This window comes from Lepidochelys kempii, chromosome 6 (genome assembly GCF_965140265.1).
Source record: "Lepidochelys kempii isolate rLepKem1 chromosome 6, rLepKem1.hap2, whole genome shotgun sequence".
NCBI classification, from domain to species: Eukaryota; Metazoa; Chordata; order Testudines; family Cheloniidae; genus Lepidochelys; species Lepidochelys kempii.
In genome coordinates, this window is record NC_133261.1 from 106072946 (window position 1) to 106090955 (window position 18010).

Below are 18010 nucleotides of genomic sequence, written 5' to 3' on the forward strand. Positions count from 1 at the left end.
TTTTGTTGGGTTTCCCAAACTGGAAGCAGTATTATTTTTAACTTGTAAAGTCTTACTTTTCCGGTAGACTATTTGCTGTCAACACACTCTTTGCCTCCCCTCTTCCCTAAAATCTTGAGGTAAACCTTCCACTTATAACAGCACACCTAGATACTTTTAGATCCTTCCTCGTTCACATGAAAACATACTGCTAAGAGATGATTTGTACTCATTTCAAGCACACTTAGAATTGAAAAAGGTGAGGAACGGTAACAGAATCAAACCCGCATACTATTATATTTCTGCTGTTGTTACTATATTAAATTATATATGAAATATGATAACTCTGCAGGATGACAAAATACTAAAGTAACTAGTTTGTTGTTATAAAGCAAACTAAAGGGAATATTTAAAGAAACTCAATCCTTACCAACATTAAGAGGTAGAACACAATAGGCTGAATCAGCTTCTGTAGGTCTGAACTCTAGTGCAGGTTTCTCAAGCCGAAGAATGTGTGAGAAAATGTACTGGTGAAGTCTTGTGATCAGCTCAAGCATTTGTAAAGACAACATAAAACCAGACTTCTTTAGCTCAATAGATATAGTAACCTCTCCAGAACGTGTGTACACAGGAAAGTGAGGAATCTAAGTACATAAAGAAAACCAAAAGAGAACAAAAATTAGATACTGAAACATGTCTTAGAAAATACCATATATACTTCTTCCAGAATAGAACTGTCCCAATAGAACAGTGATTAATGTTTAGTCAGGATTTAGGTATTAATGAACATTAATTTACACATACAGAAACACAAGTGGAAGCCATCATTTTGATACAGGGACAATTTCACTGTTCAGAAAAGTTTACGTTCTCTCTAACCTAGAAAATGACCCTTTTTTAGAGAGCAGGGGCTACCTGATAAAGTTACCTTTTAAAATTTTGGCTTCTCTCTATAGAGTTTCTTAATTTCCCTGCATTTTCTTATCAATAAGAAGGGTAGTGCTATCCTCATGTTTTCACTGAGGATTTCATTCTCTCCTGTGAAGAGAGACTAGGTGAAGGACATTTTCTTCTGGATTTGATCCTTAACTATTTCTTTCAGAATTGATCGGAATCTGAATCAGAAACAATGCAATCATCTCTTTTCTTGTGCTAATGAGAACTAGCATGAAAGATTTTACTCTTGTTTCTCAACTTGTCAACAAGTTTTATAAGAGGCAGGCATGGAGAGCCATTGCCAGAAATGGGCTCAGTGGTGATGCTGTGCACGAGCTGATGCACAAAGAGCAGACACTAGTGAAACTGGAGTTACGGTTTCCTAGAGTCAGACTGATAAGATTCTGTGCCCACAAAGGCACAGAATTATAAATGAGTGGCCCAAAGGGTCTGAACGGCAGCGGGGGAGGAGTTTGCTGAGAAAGTGGGTGTGTAATGGGGCTTGCGACCCTATAAAACATCACATCCATGGGATGATTTGTGGGGAGGGAGACGTTATTACCTTTACCAATAGTCAGATGAAGACTTCTGGGAGCGAGGGAGTTGATGAATGTGGGACAGGTACCCCAGGAATACTAGGTGGACATTATAGTGAGGGAGTGGCAGAGCTCTAAAAGTGTCCATAACCCCTGCACTGTGATGTTACAGAGTCCTGCTGCTACAGAGATGCTGAAGGAGCTGCGGAGTGCTGGTGATATTGCTGAGTGCAGGGCCATGGTTGGAATTGCGAGGACAAACCCTCTGAGCAGGTAACAGAACATGATTTGTTCTGAGCACAACAAAAGCACAGATCCCCTCTCAATGGATGGTTGGGAAAAAGCACAGAAAGAGGTGTATTTCCTCAGCCTGTGCTTAGCCTTGTCTCCCATTTTCAGCTCAGACGAGGCTAGTCAGAAATGTCCTACCTCAGAAGAAGAATTTGGTATTCTTAATCAGAGAATATAAAATGACAATGAGGAAAGTTTGATAGGAAGAAGTTAAACTGTGGAAATAACTGTACACAATACTCTATGATAATTGGAGATCCAGTTTTCAAGATTTCTCCAGGAAGGCAGAGTTGACATGTGGTCTGGTCTCTGGCCTGCCTCAGTGCTTTGAGTCATGAACAGTAGAAGAACTGTCAGGCACAGAAGGGGTAAGAGAAAGTCAGATTCATTACCTGAGGTATAGGTTTGGCTGTCAGTATTCCAAAGCATCTTGTTGTATCCTCAGGAGGATACAGCTTTCGCCTCCTAAAGTTGAGCTCGTCAGGCAAAGGGGTAGTTAACACCATTCCTATTACATACAGATAACAGGGATGATCAGGTTTGGGGTAACTATCTCTCAAACATTCTGGAATCTACAATCAAAGAGAGGAAAATACATTAATATGACTATTTCAACAAACTTCACTTAAATTTTCATTCCTAGAACAAATATTTCATAAGATCTGTTGAGACTGGTATGAAACAAAATTATTATACTTTATTAAAACCTTTGGAAATATGTTTCTAAAAGGTAGAACAGGAAAATTCACCCAAACTAACCTGAATCCCCCCCCCCCTTTTTTTTTTTTTTTTTGAACAGCAAGACCCATTAATACTGGTCTTCAGCCTACTTGTAGGCTGGGGGCAAAACCAGACCTCAGTCATTAGTCAGCAGCAGAATGCCTCATGCCCAGAACTTCCTGCTAGCTGAGACAACTATTACTTTCCTAAATTAACAATTGTGTTAATTCTACATTGAAAAACAAAAGTCTCTCCTACTGCAGAGCACCAGAATAATCTTCCCTATGAATAAAATGAAAGCTTTGAATACCATTTTACATCTCTATCCATCTCTGGATAAGCCCTTGTGTCCAGACTCTATGGTCCTTATTTCTCAAATAAAGGCAGTTTTTATATAAAGGTTGGATAAGTCTTCCCATTCTTAATCTGCTAAGATTCAAAGACCCACTGCACTAGGATTTTCTCAGTAGTATGTCTCCAGAATGAAAAGCAAGTTCAATCTTTACTTTTGTACACCAAAAAATGAGGCAAAACTATATCTACCCCCCATCTTTCCTTGGCTGTGGCATTAGGCCACAGAATTCCTCTGCCTAAAATGACACTGGCTGAAGTTTGGATGACCAATTTGTGGATTTCTGTGAATGTATGTATTTATGGTGATCAGGTGACTGACTTCCAGCTCTCCTTGTAGGAACCATATAACTTCTCTGCTCATGTGCTCATCGTTGCTCTTAAGAAATAGGATTTGATATTTGATAGAAGAGTAAGATCTACTATTTTGCAGGGGTGAAAAATACTCCATCTCGATTAATCAAAAAACTAGATGTTTTAGATATCCCCTGGCTTTTACATAAAAAACCCTGAGTACTTCTTGTAAATCTGAAATGTGCTAAAGCTTCTTTTCCAGATGCAGAGTTGGGACAAAAACACGGGAAAAATTCTTGATTTCTATGAAAAAAACAGTTTTCTTTGTGCCAGTTTGAAAAATCATCTTCTCAGAATGATAGGTATTTTACTGAGCCTTTTGAGCACACTCCATATTGCAAAAGGTCACCTTACTGAGGTAACAGATATTGGGAAGGGCACTCTGATGGAAAGGAAATATGACAATACCTCTTCCAGTGGTTCAAACTGATGAACAGGTTCTTAGTGCTGTAGGAAATAGGTTTTCCCCATTTACACTGGACTGTTCAATCTACTGCTTCTGAAGAGGTCCTCTCTTTTGTTGTACTTCTGGGACTTAAAATTTCATGTTATCTATATTCCTTTCTATAATATCTGACTAGGGTCAAGTTTTCCCTAGACTTTTCCGATGACTGTCACTACCTTATCCATTGATTTCCAAAAAGCTTCCCACTGGAGTGTGTGGGAATTGCCAGAAGCTGATTTACCTGCCAAATATTCTCTACGATTGAGGATATGTATGCCGACATGATACTATATTGTATCTCACTGCTCTGGATGAGAGCAAGAGAATATCCCTAGATATGACTGAAGGCTGCTGATAAAGAATTTTTCCAGAAAGATGACTCAAAACTTCTCTTGTGGAGTACACAGAGGTTGTGGATGTCCACAGTCACCTTGCAATTCCTTCTGATTAAGGAGTCCACTCTCCCATCCATGGTGTCTTTTTGGTGGAAGAATCTCCCTCAGCTGGGATCACCAAGTCCTTGATGGAGAAGAGTGAGATATGTGTGTGCACCAAGTCTATTTTTGGGACAGACACCAGGTTGGATCTGAGCTGGTGCATATGGTAGAACCTTTGGGTTGCTTTTCCAGTCTCTTGGCTCTGTTTTTAATTGAGGTTGCCATGGCCCTCCTGAGCAGCTACAAAATTCACTGGTTGGAAGGATATACCCTGTACTACTAATTATCAATCCTCTGGAAGGAATTTCAGGGAATGGGGCTTTCTTCTGCTACCAGTGACTGACAGGTCTGTTTCTACATCCATGGAAGCAGGTTGAAGACCCATCATAATGGATCTGTGGAACTTTCCATGATGAAGAATGCAGCTTATAACAAACCTGTTCTGTTAAAGTGAAAGTTCAACTCTGCACTAGTTATCCTATTATATATTATGTTAAATAAATCTAATAAAAGAATATTCCTGTAAAGTGATAAACATGTTTATGAAATAACATGACTTATACCAACACTGTGCCTTAATAAATCTCTATTTGAAAAAAGTGATCTTTACCAACCTACGGTTCAAACCGAAAGAATTTGATGTTCCATGCTCAAATGGTAAACCTTTAAATCAAAATTAAATATCTGAAATTAATAAAAAAGCAGCGAGTTCTGCCTCTGGAAATGTCCAAAAGTCAAAATTACTAACACCACAACAACAGTCTTTGAGTCACATGACTTCATTTCACAGACTTTAGAAAAAGAAATTCTTTACTTTCTATACTTTGACATATTGACCTGGATGCTGAAGTTTTGTTTTGTTTTGTTTTTTTTTACACAAACTTCTTCTGACACTTGTTAGTTTCTTTGGGACAAGTTTTCCACTCAATTACATTAGTGAAACTTCACTGACTTCAACAGAATTGCACTGGTATAACAGAGAATTTGGTCCATGATTTTCAAGACTCCATCAGGGACAGAGAGCTATCTTTGTGATGTACAGAAGAAAAACTGTCTGGATATTACAGCTAGACAATTTTTTTTCAAAAGAAAAAAAAAAACAGGGAAAAGACTTCATCCAAAATGTCACAATTTCTTTTTGTTTCTTTCAACCAGCTTTGAAAGCTATAATATAATAGTAATTATACATGGGATAAAATGCAACTAGGTAATTAAAAAAAAGAGAGTGCTAGCTAGCATGCAAAACATTTTTCATTCCTCTGAACAGATTCACCTTGACAGCTAGTACCTACCCTCTTTTCTCTAAAAGGGAGACAAACATGCAGCTAGAAGTCTGTACTATATATTTTGTAATGTAAAGACCATCCTGCTAAAAAGTTTGAAACACACCTTGCCATAAATATAAAGGGAAGGGTAAACACCTTTAAAATCCCTCCTGGCCAGAGGAAAAACCCTTTCACCTGTAAAGGGTTAAAAAGCTAGGATATCTTCGCTGGCACCTGACCAAATGACCAATGAGGAGACAAGATACTTTCAAAGCTGGGGGGGGGGGAGGGGGGAGATAAACAAAGGCTCTCTCTGTCTGTGTGATGCTTTTGCCGGGAGCAGAACATGAATGGAGTCTTAGAACTTAGTAAGTAATCTAGCTAGATATGCGTTAGATTCTGTTTTGTTTAAATGGCTGATAAAATAAGTTGTGATGAATGGAATGTATGTTCAGGTTTTTGTGTCTTTTTGTAACTTAAGGTTTTGCGTAGAGGGATTCTCTATGTTTTGAATCTGATTACCCTGTAAGGTATTTACCATCCTGATTTTACTGAGGTGATTCTTTTACTTTTTTTCTAAGAATTAAAATTTTTCTTTTAAGAACCTGATTGCTTTTTCCTTGTTCTTAAGATCCAAGGGTTTGAGTCTGTGTTCACCTATGCAAATTGGTGAGGATTTTTATCAAGCCTTCCCCAGGAAAGGGGGTGTAGGATTTGGGGAGGATTTTGAGGGGAAAGACATTTCCAAGCGGGCTCTTTCCCTGTTATATATCTGTTAGACGCTCGGTGGTGGCAGCAATAAAGTCCAAGGACAAAAGGCAAAATAGTTTGTACCTTGGGGAAGTTTTAACCTAAGCTGGTAAAAATAAGCTTAGGGGGTTTTCATGCAGGTCCCCACATCTGTACCCTAGAGTTCAGAGTGGGGAAGGAACCTGGACACACCTTAAAATAAAACCTTCATTTGAAAAACACCCCTTTGTCAGTCAAGTTAGAGACTTAAACTTAGAAAGCTTGTCTTATTTCCAGACTATAACAGAATATATTAAATCTTAGATGTGGACAGCAATGAATGATACTAACAGCTTTAGGGTAGCACTGCCTTCGTTTTGTAGATCCTGGTCTTCCTGGAACATTGGTTTCTTCTTCATCATGTAAATCAAGCTCCTCCTCATACTTAACCGTTTCTTTCCCAACCGGCATCAAGTGGTCATCCAGTTCACCTAATTTTATTAATGAGTACAGGTGAGTAGTAGTATTAATAATCACATTTCAATTCTTCAGATATTATGGATTAGCTGTGTTTACTCAATGGAATAACTACCATATAACCTGCAAGATGAATTTGAGGGTATGTCTACACTGCAATTAAAAATCTGCAGCTGGCCCATGCCGGCTCAGGGCTTGGGCTAAGGGCCGTTTAACTGGTGTAGACGTTAGGGTTAGGACTAGAGCCCAGGCTGTAATACCCAGTGAGGTAGGAGGGTCCCAGAGCTCAGGCTGCAGCTCAAGCCTGAACATCTGCACTGCCATTAAACAGCCCAAGCCCCTGAGTCCGAGCCAGCTGGCACGGGCCAGCCATGGGTTTCCAATTGCAGTGTAAACATACCCTTAGAGGCTACACAATATTTAGGTGACCTCACTAAATAGTAGCGAGAACTTGCTAATCGTGATACCATGCACACATTAACCTCTTACCAGTTAAAGCTGCTAATTTGTTCTGAGTAAAAATAATACTGATGGCAGAATTCTAAGATTTCCGAAGTACATTTAAAATAAAAATTTTAAATAAATATTCTCCCTATGCTGAAGTTGTCATGGAAAAATCAACTTCCCACACCAATTAAAGGCAGCCTGGGACTGAATTACTTGATTGGACTAATTTGCACACAGTAATGTCTACCACCCAGGATTTCTTACTCCCTTTTCTTTGGGTATGTACAGACTTTCTGTACTGGTTTAGAGCACATCTAGCAATATTCTATGGGATGTTGGTTTAAAAAACACACTGTAATAAAGAAATGTACTTATGACATATTTACAAGCAGCACTACAGCTAAAGTCAGCATGACATTTTCATTTTTTTGACTATGTTCTATGGCTCAGAGAAAACCTGCTTTGCCCTCTTTAGAAATGGAGATTACTGACTTTTAACTGGAAGTTCTTCGAGATGTGTGGTCCCTGACTACATTCCAGATGTGGGTACGCATGCACATCATGAGCTTGAGACCAGAAAAATATTGCAAATAGTGTCTATTGTTCCGTGCCTGCGCCCTGGCTCCCCTAGTGCTCTGCACTGGGGATATAAGTGGAAGTGCAAACCAATGCCTCTCCAGTTCTTTCTCTACCACAAATCCAGTTGTAATTCAAAGCTGGGACGGCAGGGAAGGAGGGTATGTAGTGGAATACAGATAGGAACACGTCTTGAAGAACTTCCAGTTACAGGTAATTAATCTCCATTTCTTTTTTGTGCACTAGTCCCTATTGTATTCCACATGATTGCTGACAAATAGTATTCAAAGAGGAGGGGGATACGAGGATTCAGGTGGTCTATATGCTTGCAACACTGCAGCTCCGAAGGCTATGTCAGCAGAAGAGTCTTGGGCCAATACATAATGCTTTCCGAAAGTGTTGCTGGAACTCCAGGTTGCCACTTTAAATGTCCAGTAGAGGGTCTTCTCTGAGAGAAGCTACTTAGGCTTTCTGTGCTCTCGTGGAATAGATGTGCTAACTGATTTAAAAAATCCATGCAAGGTATGGCTGCACTGCACTTACCCATGGCTGGCCCATGCCAGCTGACTAAGGCTCACAGGGCTGTTTGTGGAATAGACATTTGGGCTCAGGCTGCAGCCCGAACTCTGGGACCCTCCCATCTCAGAGGGTTCTGTAGACCAGGCTCTAGTCTGAGCCTAGAAGTCTACCCCGCAATTAAACAGCCCCTTACCTCGAGGCCCATGAGCCCGAGTCAGCTAGCATGGGCCAGTCACAGGTTTTTAATTGCAGTGTAGACATTCCATTATAGTCTCTGAGAAGATATAGCAGAACAAGCATGAGGTCAAGCAAAAACAACAAACGGTCCAGGTGATTTCCTAAAAGATTTCATTCTTTGCACGTAGAACACAGTGCTCATCTGAGCTCAAGACAAAGAAGTCTCCTGTCTTTGCTGGAGGCATGAGGCTTTGGGAAGAATACTGGTAAGTGAATTGATTAGTTTATGTAGAATTTGGAAACTAATTTGGGATGAATTTCAGATGAAGGAGAAAGGATACTATATCTTTGTGAAATGTAGTATAGGGTGGGTCAGCCATAAGAGTCCCCAGCTCACTCACCCTCCTGGCCAGCAGAATGGCAACCAGGAAGGCGACCTTCCTTGATAAGTAGGACATTGTTCTACAGGTGGCCTGGTAAGTGTTGAAAGTACAAAACTGAGGTCTTGTTGTGGCATTGGCTTCATTACTGGTGGATAGGTCCTGGTCAAACCCCTTAGGAATCTGGTTGATACCGAATGAGTAAAGATAGAGTAGCTATCAATCAGAGGATGGCATGCACTGATGCTGCTAGGTGAGGCCACAGCAAGCTAATATAGAGACTCGATGTCTTAAAATAGCAGGAATATCTGCTGACTCTGACCATACTGAATCTGTTGTGACCAGATATACAAATTCCTCCCTGTGGCTAGGTAACATCTTCTGGTAGAATCTTTCCTGCTATTATTCAGAATAGTTCAACTGCCAAACATGAATGCTTTGGGTTTGAAAACTATCCAAATATCAAGCTGTGAGGTGAAGAGAATCTGGGTTGGGATGCCTGACCCTGCTGCTTTCTTGAGTTAGTAGGTCCTTCCTTATCCAGAAATGTTGGGATTATATAAATGGAAGGAATGCATTGCAGGCCCACCTGACTGCTCTTAGTTCTGGAGGTTGATATGCATACTGGCTTTCCGAGGTGTCCATCCACATGGGATCCCCAGCCCGCAAGGGATGTGACTAAGATTATTCTCATGTTGGGTATGGGAGCTAAGAAAAAGGACTCTAACATATACATGCCCCAGGTTCGTCCACCAGATGAGTGAAGCTCTGACCATGACAGCAATTGTCACTACAGAGTTCATGGTGTGCCTGACTGATGTATATGCTGACAGGAGCCAGACTTGTAGACAATGGAGATGTAACCTGGTGAAAGGCATTACATAGGTATAATAGCCTACATGGCCTAACACAGAAAGACAGAACCGGACCATTCGACATCTGAGTGTGACTTGGTTTATTAGACTGCTCATGGCATGGAATCTGTCCATGGGAAAGCAGGCCCTTGCTGTAGCTGTGTCCAGGGTCACCCCTATAGAGTTTCTGATTTGCATGGGAATCAGGACAGATTTTTTTTTTATGCAGTTCACCAAGGATGCCAAAACCCAGTAATGACGAGGTTGCCATCAGAGCTCCTAGGCATTATCTACTTGTTTAAAGCCAGTCATTCAAGTACAGGAAGATAGTGTAGCTGTTTCATCTCATCTTTGCTCCCACCACTGGAAAGACCTTTGCAAAGACTCGGGGTGCTGTTGCCAAATTGTGCAGGAGTTCCCTGTATTCACAGTGTTCCTGACCTACCAGAAAACTGAGGAACCTTCTGCGGGACAGGTGGATGATCACATGAAAGCAAACATCTTTTATGTGGAGAGCTGTGAACCATGTGTCTTTTTCCAAGGAAGTAGTTATTGATGCCAATGTAACCATGCAGAATTTTAATTCGTAAATGAAGGTATTTAGCTGATGCAGGTCAATAATCCCTCCAGCCTCCCTTTTTATTGGGAAATATGAAACAGTTGGAATAGAACCCTTTCCCTTGATGCTGAGGTGGCACTCACTCTATAGTTTAGCTGGTGGCTGAGGTTGGGTAGCTGTCACTGATATGGATGAGACTGCATATCTTGATTTCTGCACCTTTTGTTGCTTGTCGCGCAGTTTTGTAAGGTCATCGGTGATAGAAAGGCTAAGGAAAGAGGTGTTGGCTTATATGGTCATTTATGGTGTTTCCTCTTCAGGCCCAGAGAATAAATGCCCAGCGGGCAGTGGGCTGACCTGCAGTTTTTTAAGAAGTGCAAAGACTTGTCTGTCTTCTCATTAAAGAGACTAGTTTCATTACAAGGAAACTCCTCAATGGTGTTCTGAATCTCTCTTGGGAACCCTGAAGAGTGGAGCCATGACTCCTGGCACATTACTATTGTGGTTGCCATAGATCTTGATGCAGTATCAGCTGCTTCCACTGCAGCTTACAGTGAGGTTTTGCCACAAGTCCACCTTCCTCAAAAAGGGCCTGGAATTGAGCCCTGTCCTCCTTGAGGAGTTTTATCTTTGAACTCCAGTAACATTGCATAGTTCATAAAAGGGCCTGGTAGTTAGAAATTTTCAACTGGAGACTGATGGATGTGAATACCTTCCTCCTCAGGTCAAGGCGTTGAACTACCTTGTACGTATGGGTAGTTCCTGGGTGTCGCTTCCTGGATCTTTTCATGGCTGCTTGCACTATTAGGGAGTTAGGGGTAGGGCCAATGAACAAGAGTTCTTCCCCTTAGGAGTAGGGATACAAGTTGCTGGTGTACGCCATACCACTTTAGCTGGCCTCCATAATGGCCTCATTCACAGGGATGCTACCCAATTGGGTCCGGCGGGCTGTCACATGTTCAAGAGTTTGTGCTGCATATCTTGAACATCCTCTAATGGAATTTGAAGCTCTGCTGCCAATGTCTCCAATAGTGCTTGGTATTACCTAGGGTCACTGGGTGAGAGCAAAGACAGGGTAACTACCTCATCAGGTGAGGAAGACGATATGCCTGTTGGCACTGCTAGTACCAGAGGATCCAGTTCATCATCTTCCTCTTCCATATACTTCTGCAGAGCTGGCTGCTGTTGTCTAGTAGGAGAAGGATGGGGAGACTCTGGTTGAGTGTATGGATTTGGTAAGGGTCCCATGGATGCCAAGGGGCCAGTATGAAGGGTTGAAGACTGGTTGGGATGGACCTCAGGACAGTGGGTACCAGTGCTCTCTTGGAGGGGAACCATGTTTGTGCAGAGAACAGGTCCAAGACACTCTCAAAGTCCTGTCTGCGATAACTTCCATAGGTTGAGAAGATGATGGTTTGCCTTGGGCATCGCATTTAGTCTATGGCAAAGGCAGATCCAGTTCCATCAGCAGTACTGTCAGTACCAGTGGAAGAAAAGACTGGCTTATGGATGGAATAGGGGAGTGACTCCTCCTTCTTGAAGTGGTGTCCCCTTCTGGGGTCAATATGGTCCTCAGAAAGACTAGGCTAAAAAGTAGAGGAAATTGCGAATCCAGGAGGATGAAGATATCCTCTGGTGTAGTGTATGTCTCAGTCCATTCTAGAGTACAAACAGTCCTGGTTGTCAGTTCTGCTGGATCCAAAGCCATGACAGACTTAGTTGTTGGTGGGTGCTTTCAGAACCGGGTTGGTACAGCTGGGCAGAGAGGATCCCATCTGGCGCTCCTCAGTACTGACAGCTGATGGTACTTTGACTCTTTAAGGTTGTGGTCAGCACCGATGTTGGTACCGGTATCATGGAAGCTTTCATTTTGTACGCTTTCCCTTTGTAGTCAAAAGGCTTCGGCAGACTGACAGGCAAAGACTCACCTGATTTGGAAGGACACTGGGAGGATCCCTTCTCTGAGAAGGCTACTTAGACGGGTGATGGTCTGTTCTTATGCTTGAAAGAGTTCCCCTCACTCTTATGAGAGGTCCAAGGCAACAGGTCTTTAGATTTAACTGACCCAGCCTCTGCTCCAGAGCTCATACTCCTAGAAGAACTGCTCAAAGCCTCCAGTCAATGTACTAAGGTGTCTCCCCAGCCTGGATCTAACAGGGCTTTCTCCATGAGATACTTCCTCTCGTCTATCTTTGGTCTGGGGTGGGAAGAAGCAACAAATATTGCACTTGGAGGAGACGTGAACTTCCCCAAGGCAGTAAAGACAGCATGGGTGGTCATCAGTGTTCCCTCTAATTTTTCCTCACCTCCATATTGGTGTACATAGAGTTCACGTGGCAGGGTGGGACTGAGGGGTTTGGTACGTGGGAAGGGGTTCGGAACGTGGGAAGGGGTTCAGGGAGGGGTAGAGGGTTGGGGTGCAGGGGGGAGGACTCTGGCTGGGGGTGCAGGCTCTGGGGTCCAGAAGGGGGCTGGGACAGGGGGTTTGGGTGCAAGAAGGGTGAGGGCTCTAGGATGGGGCCCAGGGATGAGGTTTTGGAGTGCAGGCTGCTCTGGAGCTACAGCAGGGAGAGGACTCCTCCCCCCGTCCCCTCTCTCTCCTCACAGCAGCACCTGGGCTGAGGTGCTTTCTCCGCCGCAGCCCTGCGCTGCTCTTAATAAGCTGCTGTGCGGCCATGCAGCCAAGAGGGATCTTAGGTGGTCGTCACTGACCAAGAAAGAGCAAGGGCAGGATAGAGAGTTTTTGAATCCCGAAATTCTGACATAGCCCTACTCCCAAAAGGGGAGACAGAGAGGGTTCCCCACCAGATGAGGAACTAAGCTACACTACCTATACAGAAAACTATAAAAGCACTTAAAATATATACAATTATATTTACAAGATGAAGACAAACTCGATGTGAGGATAGCTCCAGACACTGGAGGATTCTGACTGAGGCCATGTGGTGGTACGAAGGAACTGGAGGAGTCAGTCCACACCTCCCCTTATATCCTTGGTGCAGAGCCCAAAGGGAACCTGGGCTCAGAGGCAGACCAATGGTCACTATTTGCAAGATTTTTCTGGATTCAGGTGTATCGTGCACATGCACACTCACATATCGAACACACATAGGGACCAGCACTTGAAGAATTTAGAGTTCTGATAAATATTTTGTAGTTAACTAGAGAAGCCTCCTCTTAAAGCATTGAATTTTGGATTGTACATAACAAATGCTGTTACAATGAACTTTTAGAAAAATCATATTCTATGGTTATCTCATGGCTGAGAAATATAGCTCTCAAATTACACTAGAACTCTGAAATGTGATTTGCTAGCTGACATTGAAATTTTTTTCCTGTATAAAAACCATATTCCATGTCAAAAGTTATGTTACCGCAACTGATATTGAATTTACCATTTTAAAAACCACAGAAATTCAGTGGTGAGATTCCCTTGACAACTTTAACTCTACACCTCTACATGGATGCATGTTAAATTATTTCATTATATGATCACATCACAGAACATTGTGCAATGGGGGTTAAACCATGAATTCCTCTACCATATTATAGATGACAGAAGTCTTTACCTACAACTTTCCAAATGCCTCAATATAAAGATTTTTTCCCCTTAACCAAAGAGATCCTTGTTTTCAAAGACACTTACCAATTTTGTGAAGCTTTTCACAGCAAATAAGAGCTACCACTCTCTCAGCCAGTCTTGCACAACTCATTGGAGGACCCTACAAAATATTTCACAAAATATCTTAAATCTATCTTTAACAGTACATAGTTTACCAATATATTTAAATGGTGAGAACTTAACAAACATTATAATGGTTTCATAAACTCAGAAAGAACAGACATTAAAAATCACAAAGGAGTTACTGTTTTAAAAAACAGTATCAACTCTTATACTGCCTATGCAAAGTGCAGAAATAAATAAATAAATAAATCTGGAGCACATCCCACAACTCAAATAAGCAAATGTGTGGCTTATTTGCGGCTTATTTGCTCATGAGGCTGAGGGAAAAGCAGCAAAAGTCTTTGGGATGTACAATGAAAGGAAGTTGCTGAGAAAACAGACTACAAACAAAAGAAGCAGAAGTGGTCTGCAGGTAGTTACAGTGTGTGTTACAGCAAAAGAAAAGAACATATATGCTGGATACTAATTAATACCAATGGAAAATTCATTCAGATATATATACATACATAATTCACTTATTTCCATCCCCATACCAAGTACTTACAACAATAGAGGCTCGAAGAGGTGAGTTGATTGGCAGGTAGAGAGTTGAATAAAATGTAGTATCAGGCAGTTCTCGGGTTTTACACTTAGGAGCCAGATGAGTAAATGGATCGCTTGGTAATCTTGCGCAGTACCTAATTTGACAATAGATTTTAAAAAGCCTATCTTTCTAAATCCAAAAGCAAGATCCTATTTACAGCTTACAGGGACTCTCAAATTACTAATGCAGGAAGTATGGAAGATTTTAGTCCTGCCTATCTCTTGAATTTCCCAAAATTAATATTTAGTAAAGTAAAATGATTTAATGTTGTCATCCAATACCCTTTTTAAAATAATACAGCAGATCATAAACACCAGAAATGTGAGTGAGAGGATTTTATGTGGCCCCCCTCAACTATAGCACTTCTTTAAAATTTGGCACTGTCAAAAGCAACTACATCTCTTCCCATTTGATGGCTGAATGGTGAACTTTATTAAATGTGTTGGTGGTCTCTATTTTATAAAGGTTTTTATACAGCCCATATCACCATAGTAACTCAGTACATTCCAGCAATGCATTAAGCAATGGGAGTACACATCAGTCATGTTATGTTCATATCCCTGGGTAGTTCTTAGTAGAAAGGGAATCCACATCACTAATACCAATCATCAGAACTGGTATCCTTGTTGGCAGTCTCAGACAAGGACTGAATGGATCTGACAACAGGCCTGCCCTCTCTAACTCAGAGGTGATCTCATTCAGAATAGAGTTGAAGCATGTTGGTGAGTGTTATGGGGAAGTTTTCAGTGCCATCCCTTACGCTGCCCTGTTTTGTGAGTCAATGGAGAACTTCAGTATCTGAAGATGTCAAAGTGCAAGGAAAAAAGTGAATTTGCCTCATACCTATTGATGTGTCCAATCGCAGTGTTAATTGTAACTCTTGGACTGCTATCATCTGGCCTCAACACATAGGGTGGAAAGATATCATCATCATCCACGATGGATTCAGTTTCAGTTTCACTAGTATCAACGGACTTTGAGCATTTGTTTCTGAGGATCTTAACATTTTAAGAACAGAATGTGAGAAACAGGCTATTTTTTTTTTTTACTACTATGTTAACCAAGAAGTATGTTCCTTTGGATACATACCTTCTCAATTGCTTTGTAGGTTTTAAGATCTTCTTCAAAACTTTTGATTTTGTCTGTGTCTGCTAACATGATGTAATTTGAGATTGGTGCCCTGGCTCTTCCTTTGGACTGCACATAGGAACGGTATTCTGTGGGCAAATCAAAACGAACCACCAAATTGCATTTTGGTATGTCAACACCCTCTTCAACAATACTAGTAGCAATAAGTAAGTTGGTCTCATGTGCTCGAAATTTTCTAAGTACCTATAAAAGTAATCAAGAAAAAAATGTCTAAGAAATTATTTCTCTACACAACTGTTTGAATTACTTCTAATGTATTTTGAAATGCTATGTAAAAAACACAAAAAAAAAACCCCAAAAGGACGGAATTGGAATTCTAAAAACATGTTTAAAAAGAATCAGAAGGATTACAGTGTTCAGCCAAAACAAACAACAATAATAAAAAAAATTTCAGAGACTCTTAGAGCAACAACATTTAATCAGAAAGACAATATGGCTTCCCAGGAATTACATCTTAAATATCAAATTATGAGGGAAATTAAAAAAATGTGGGAACCTCTAATCATGCGGGTGGGGAAAACCTGCTTAATTTACAATATTACATATCTTTTGGCTATGCTCCAGCAATGTTTGTTCAGAAAAGCATTTCTGAAATCAATAATTTGGGAATAACCAATCAGCATTTCTGATGTTGAAGCATCATTTTTGGAAATGACAATTTCCACAGTTGATGTTTCTGCTAATAATTTAAATTCACTAGGATCAAGGAACAATTATGGTAAACCTGCTAAAAGAAAAGTCACAACAGTTATATAAAAACAAACTGAAATAAGAAATCCTGACAAAAATACTTGCAAAAAGAAAAATGTCAAACTATTCTGTAAAATCCAGAAAAGGAATAAAAAAGTAAAAATTAGGTTCACTTAAAAGGAAAAAAAAATAAGAATTTATAGCTCATTATACTATGTGTGGAAGAAACAGCCTCCCTCCCCCCCACAATAAACTACAGTAAACTACTTGTTGCAGTTCATGTGGTTTTAGGCTACTTTTTAAATCAAGTTTCAGAGTAGCAGCTGTGTTAGTCTGTATTCACAAAAAGAAAAGGAGTACTTGTGGCACCTTCTCTAAGGTTCCACAAGTACTCCTTTTTTAAATCAAGTTTGTTACTGAACAATTGCCAACAGTATTTACTAATTTGAAATGTCAATGTAGATAAGATCATAAAACGGCCATACTGGGTCAGACCAAAGTCCATCTAGCCCAGTATTCTGTCTCCCAGCAGTAGCCAATGCCAGGTGCTTCACAGGAAATGAACACAACAGGTAATCAAGTGATCCATCCCCTATCGCCCATTCCCAGCTTCTGGCAATGTTGGGCATACTAATTTTCAAAAGAGATTCAGTTTTGAAAAAGGATTAACAAAGATTAGCTTTTCAACTGTTTTTAAATTGAAAGTATTTTAAATGATAGATATAGGGTTCTTTCTAAATATTTTCCCTTCAGCTAAAACACTAATACACTCCCTAATTTTGGTCCTCTTTAACTTTTGTTTTAGGATCTTATTAAAATAACCATTGGCTTTTTGAATGAATTGGCTGCTAAATCATTAATGGACTCTACTTAATATCTGTTACACCACGTCACCATTTAACAACAGCCTTAAAAAAGACAGAGCAATATTATAAGTCTTTCATTTGTGAATGCTCCCCCACTCCTTATCATGCATACAGGCCAAACAAACATTCCACACAACGTTTATTGTTAAAAGGATCCTGGCCAATACTACGTTATAACAAACCTTGTAATGCAAAATTACTCAGTCACCCACCCCAATTAATCAAATACAGATTTCAGAGTGCTAGGATGTTCCATTTTCATAGATTTTATCATCAAGTTGGAAGCTATGTTTGTATTTTTAAAAGTGTTAAATTTTATTTCTTTGAATTTAATAAGCTACTGGTATCAAAGTACGTCAAGCTGTAACAGGGTAGGTGATTTAAATATTTTTAATAAGGCAATTATGGGGGTTCAGGTTATAAATATGGCTTTTATCAAGTTCAAATACAAAACACAGTTAAAGCTAATTTTTTTTTTTAAAAACGTCCCAACATGAAATTCAAGACCATGGGTTTTTATTCGACACTAGACTCAATGTAAATCTGAGCTTTTAATGATCAGCAATTTACTGTTATTACAAAAGGGCTTAATATTCTACACTGCAGTCAGGAAATTCCAAAACACTTTATTTTCTGTGAAACAGTAATGTAGCACTGTTAACCCATTAGAGGAGAAACACATTTTTTGTAAAAACATCTGCACCACAAACAAATGTGCAGATCTGTCAAGTCAGAATACTTCCTGAGATTCCAGAAGTTACTGCACACAGATTTTGCCTGCAAATGAAATGATTCTGAACATAGTAGTATCGTAGAATTCTTTTCAATTAAGTTACCTCTTCTTGTTTTCTGAATTCCACTTCCATCTGTTTGTTACGAGGCTGATTCTTTCCAATGCCATGTCCAGTTATAAAATTGCTACTGATGTAAGCCAGTTCTGGATCCTGTTTTCCAGCTTCCTTTATCAACCTAAGAATATTACACACATTTTGGAGTCAGGCATAG

At 40.3% G+C, this 18010-nt stretch overlaps 1 protein-coding gene across 17 annotated transcripts in view; it reads right to left on the reverse strand.

The window, feature by feature from the left end:
• The window catches only part of DICER1 (dicer 1, ribonuclease III), a 97057-nt gene that overhangs the window by 16277 nt on the left and 62770 nt on the right, over positions 1-18010 (reverse strand). For 14 of the 17 annotated variants that reach the window (XM_073349547.1, XM_073349541.1, XM_073349548.1 and 11 more), the window contains 8 exons: positions 17842-17974; positions 15390-15632; positions 15144-15298; positions 14262-14394; positions 13679-13754; positions 6395-6534; positions 2135-2314; positions 410-623 (listed from right to left, as the gene is read on the reverse strand). In XM_073349547.1, coding sequence (XP_073205648.1) covers positions 410-623; positions 2135-2314; positions 6395-6534; positions 13679-13754; positions 14262-14394; positions 15144-15298; positions 15390-15632; positions 17842-17974 — 1274 coding nt within the window. Of the gene's footprint in view, positions 1-409; positions 624-2134; positions 2315-6394; positions 6535-13678; positions 13755-14261; positions 14395-15143; positions 15299-15389; positions 15633-17841; positions 17975-18010 lie in introns of those variants that run through there. The other 3 variants (XM_073349552.1, XM_073349553.1, XR_012159551.1) reach the window with 3 other exon arrangements.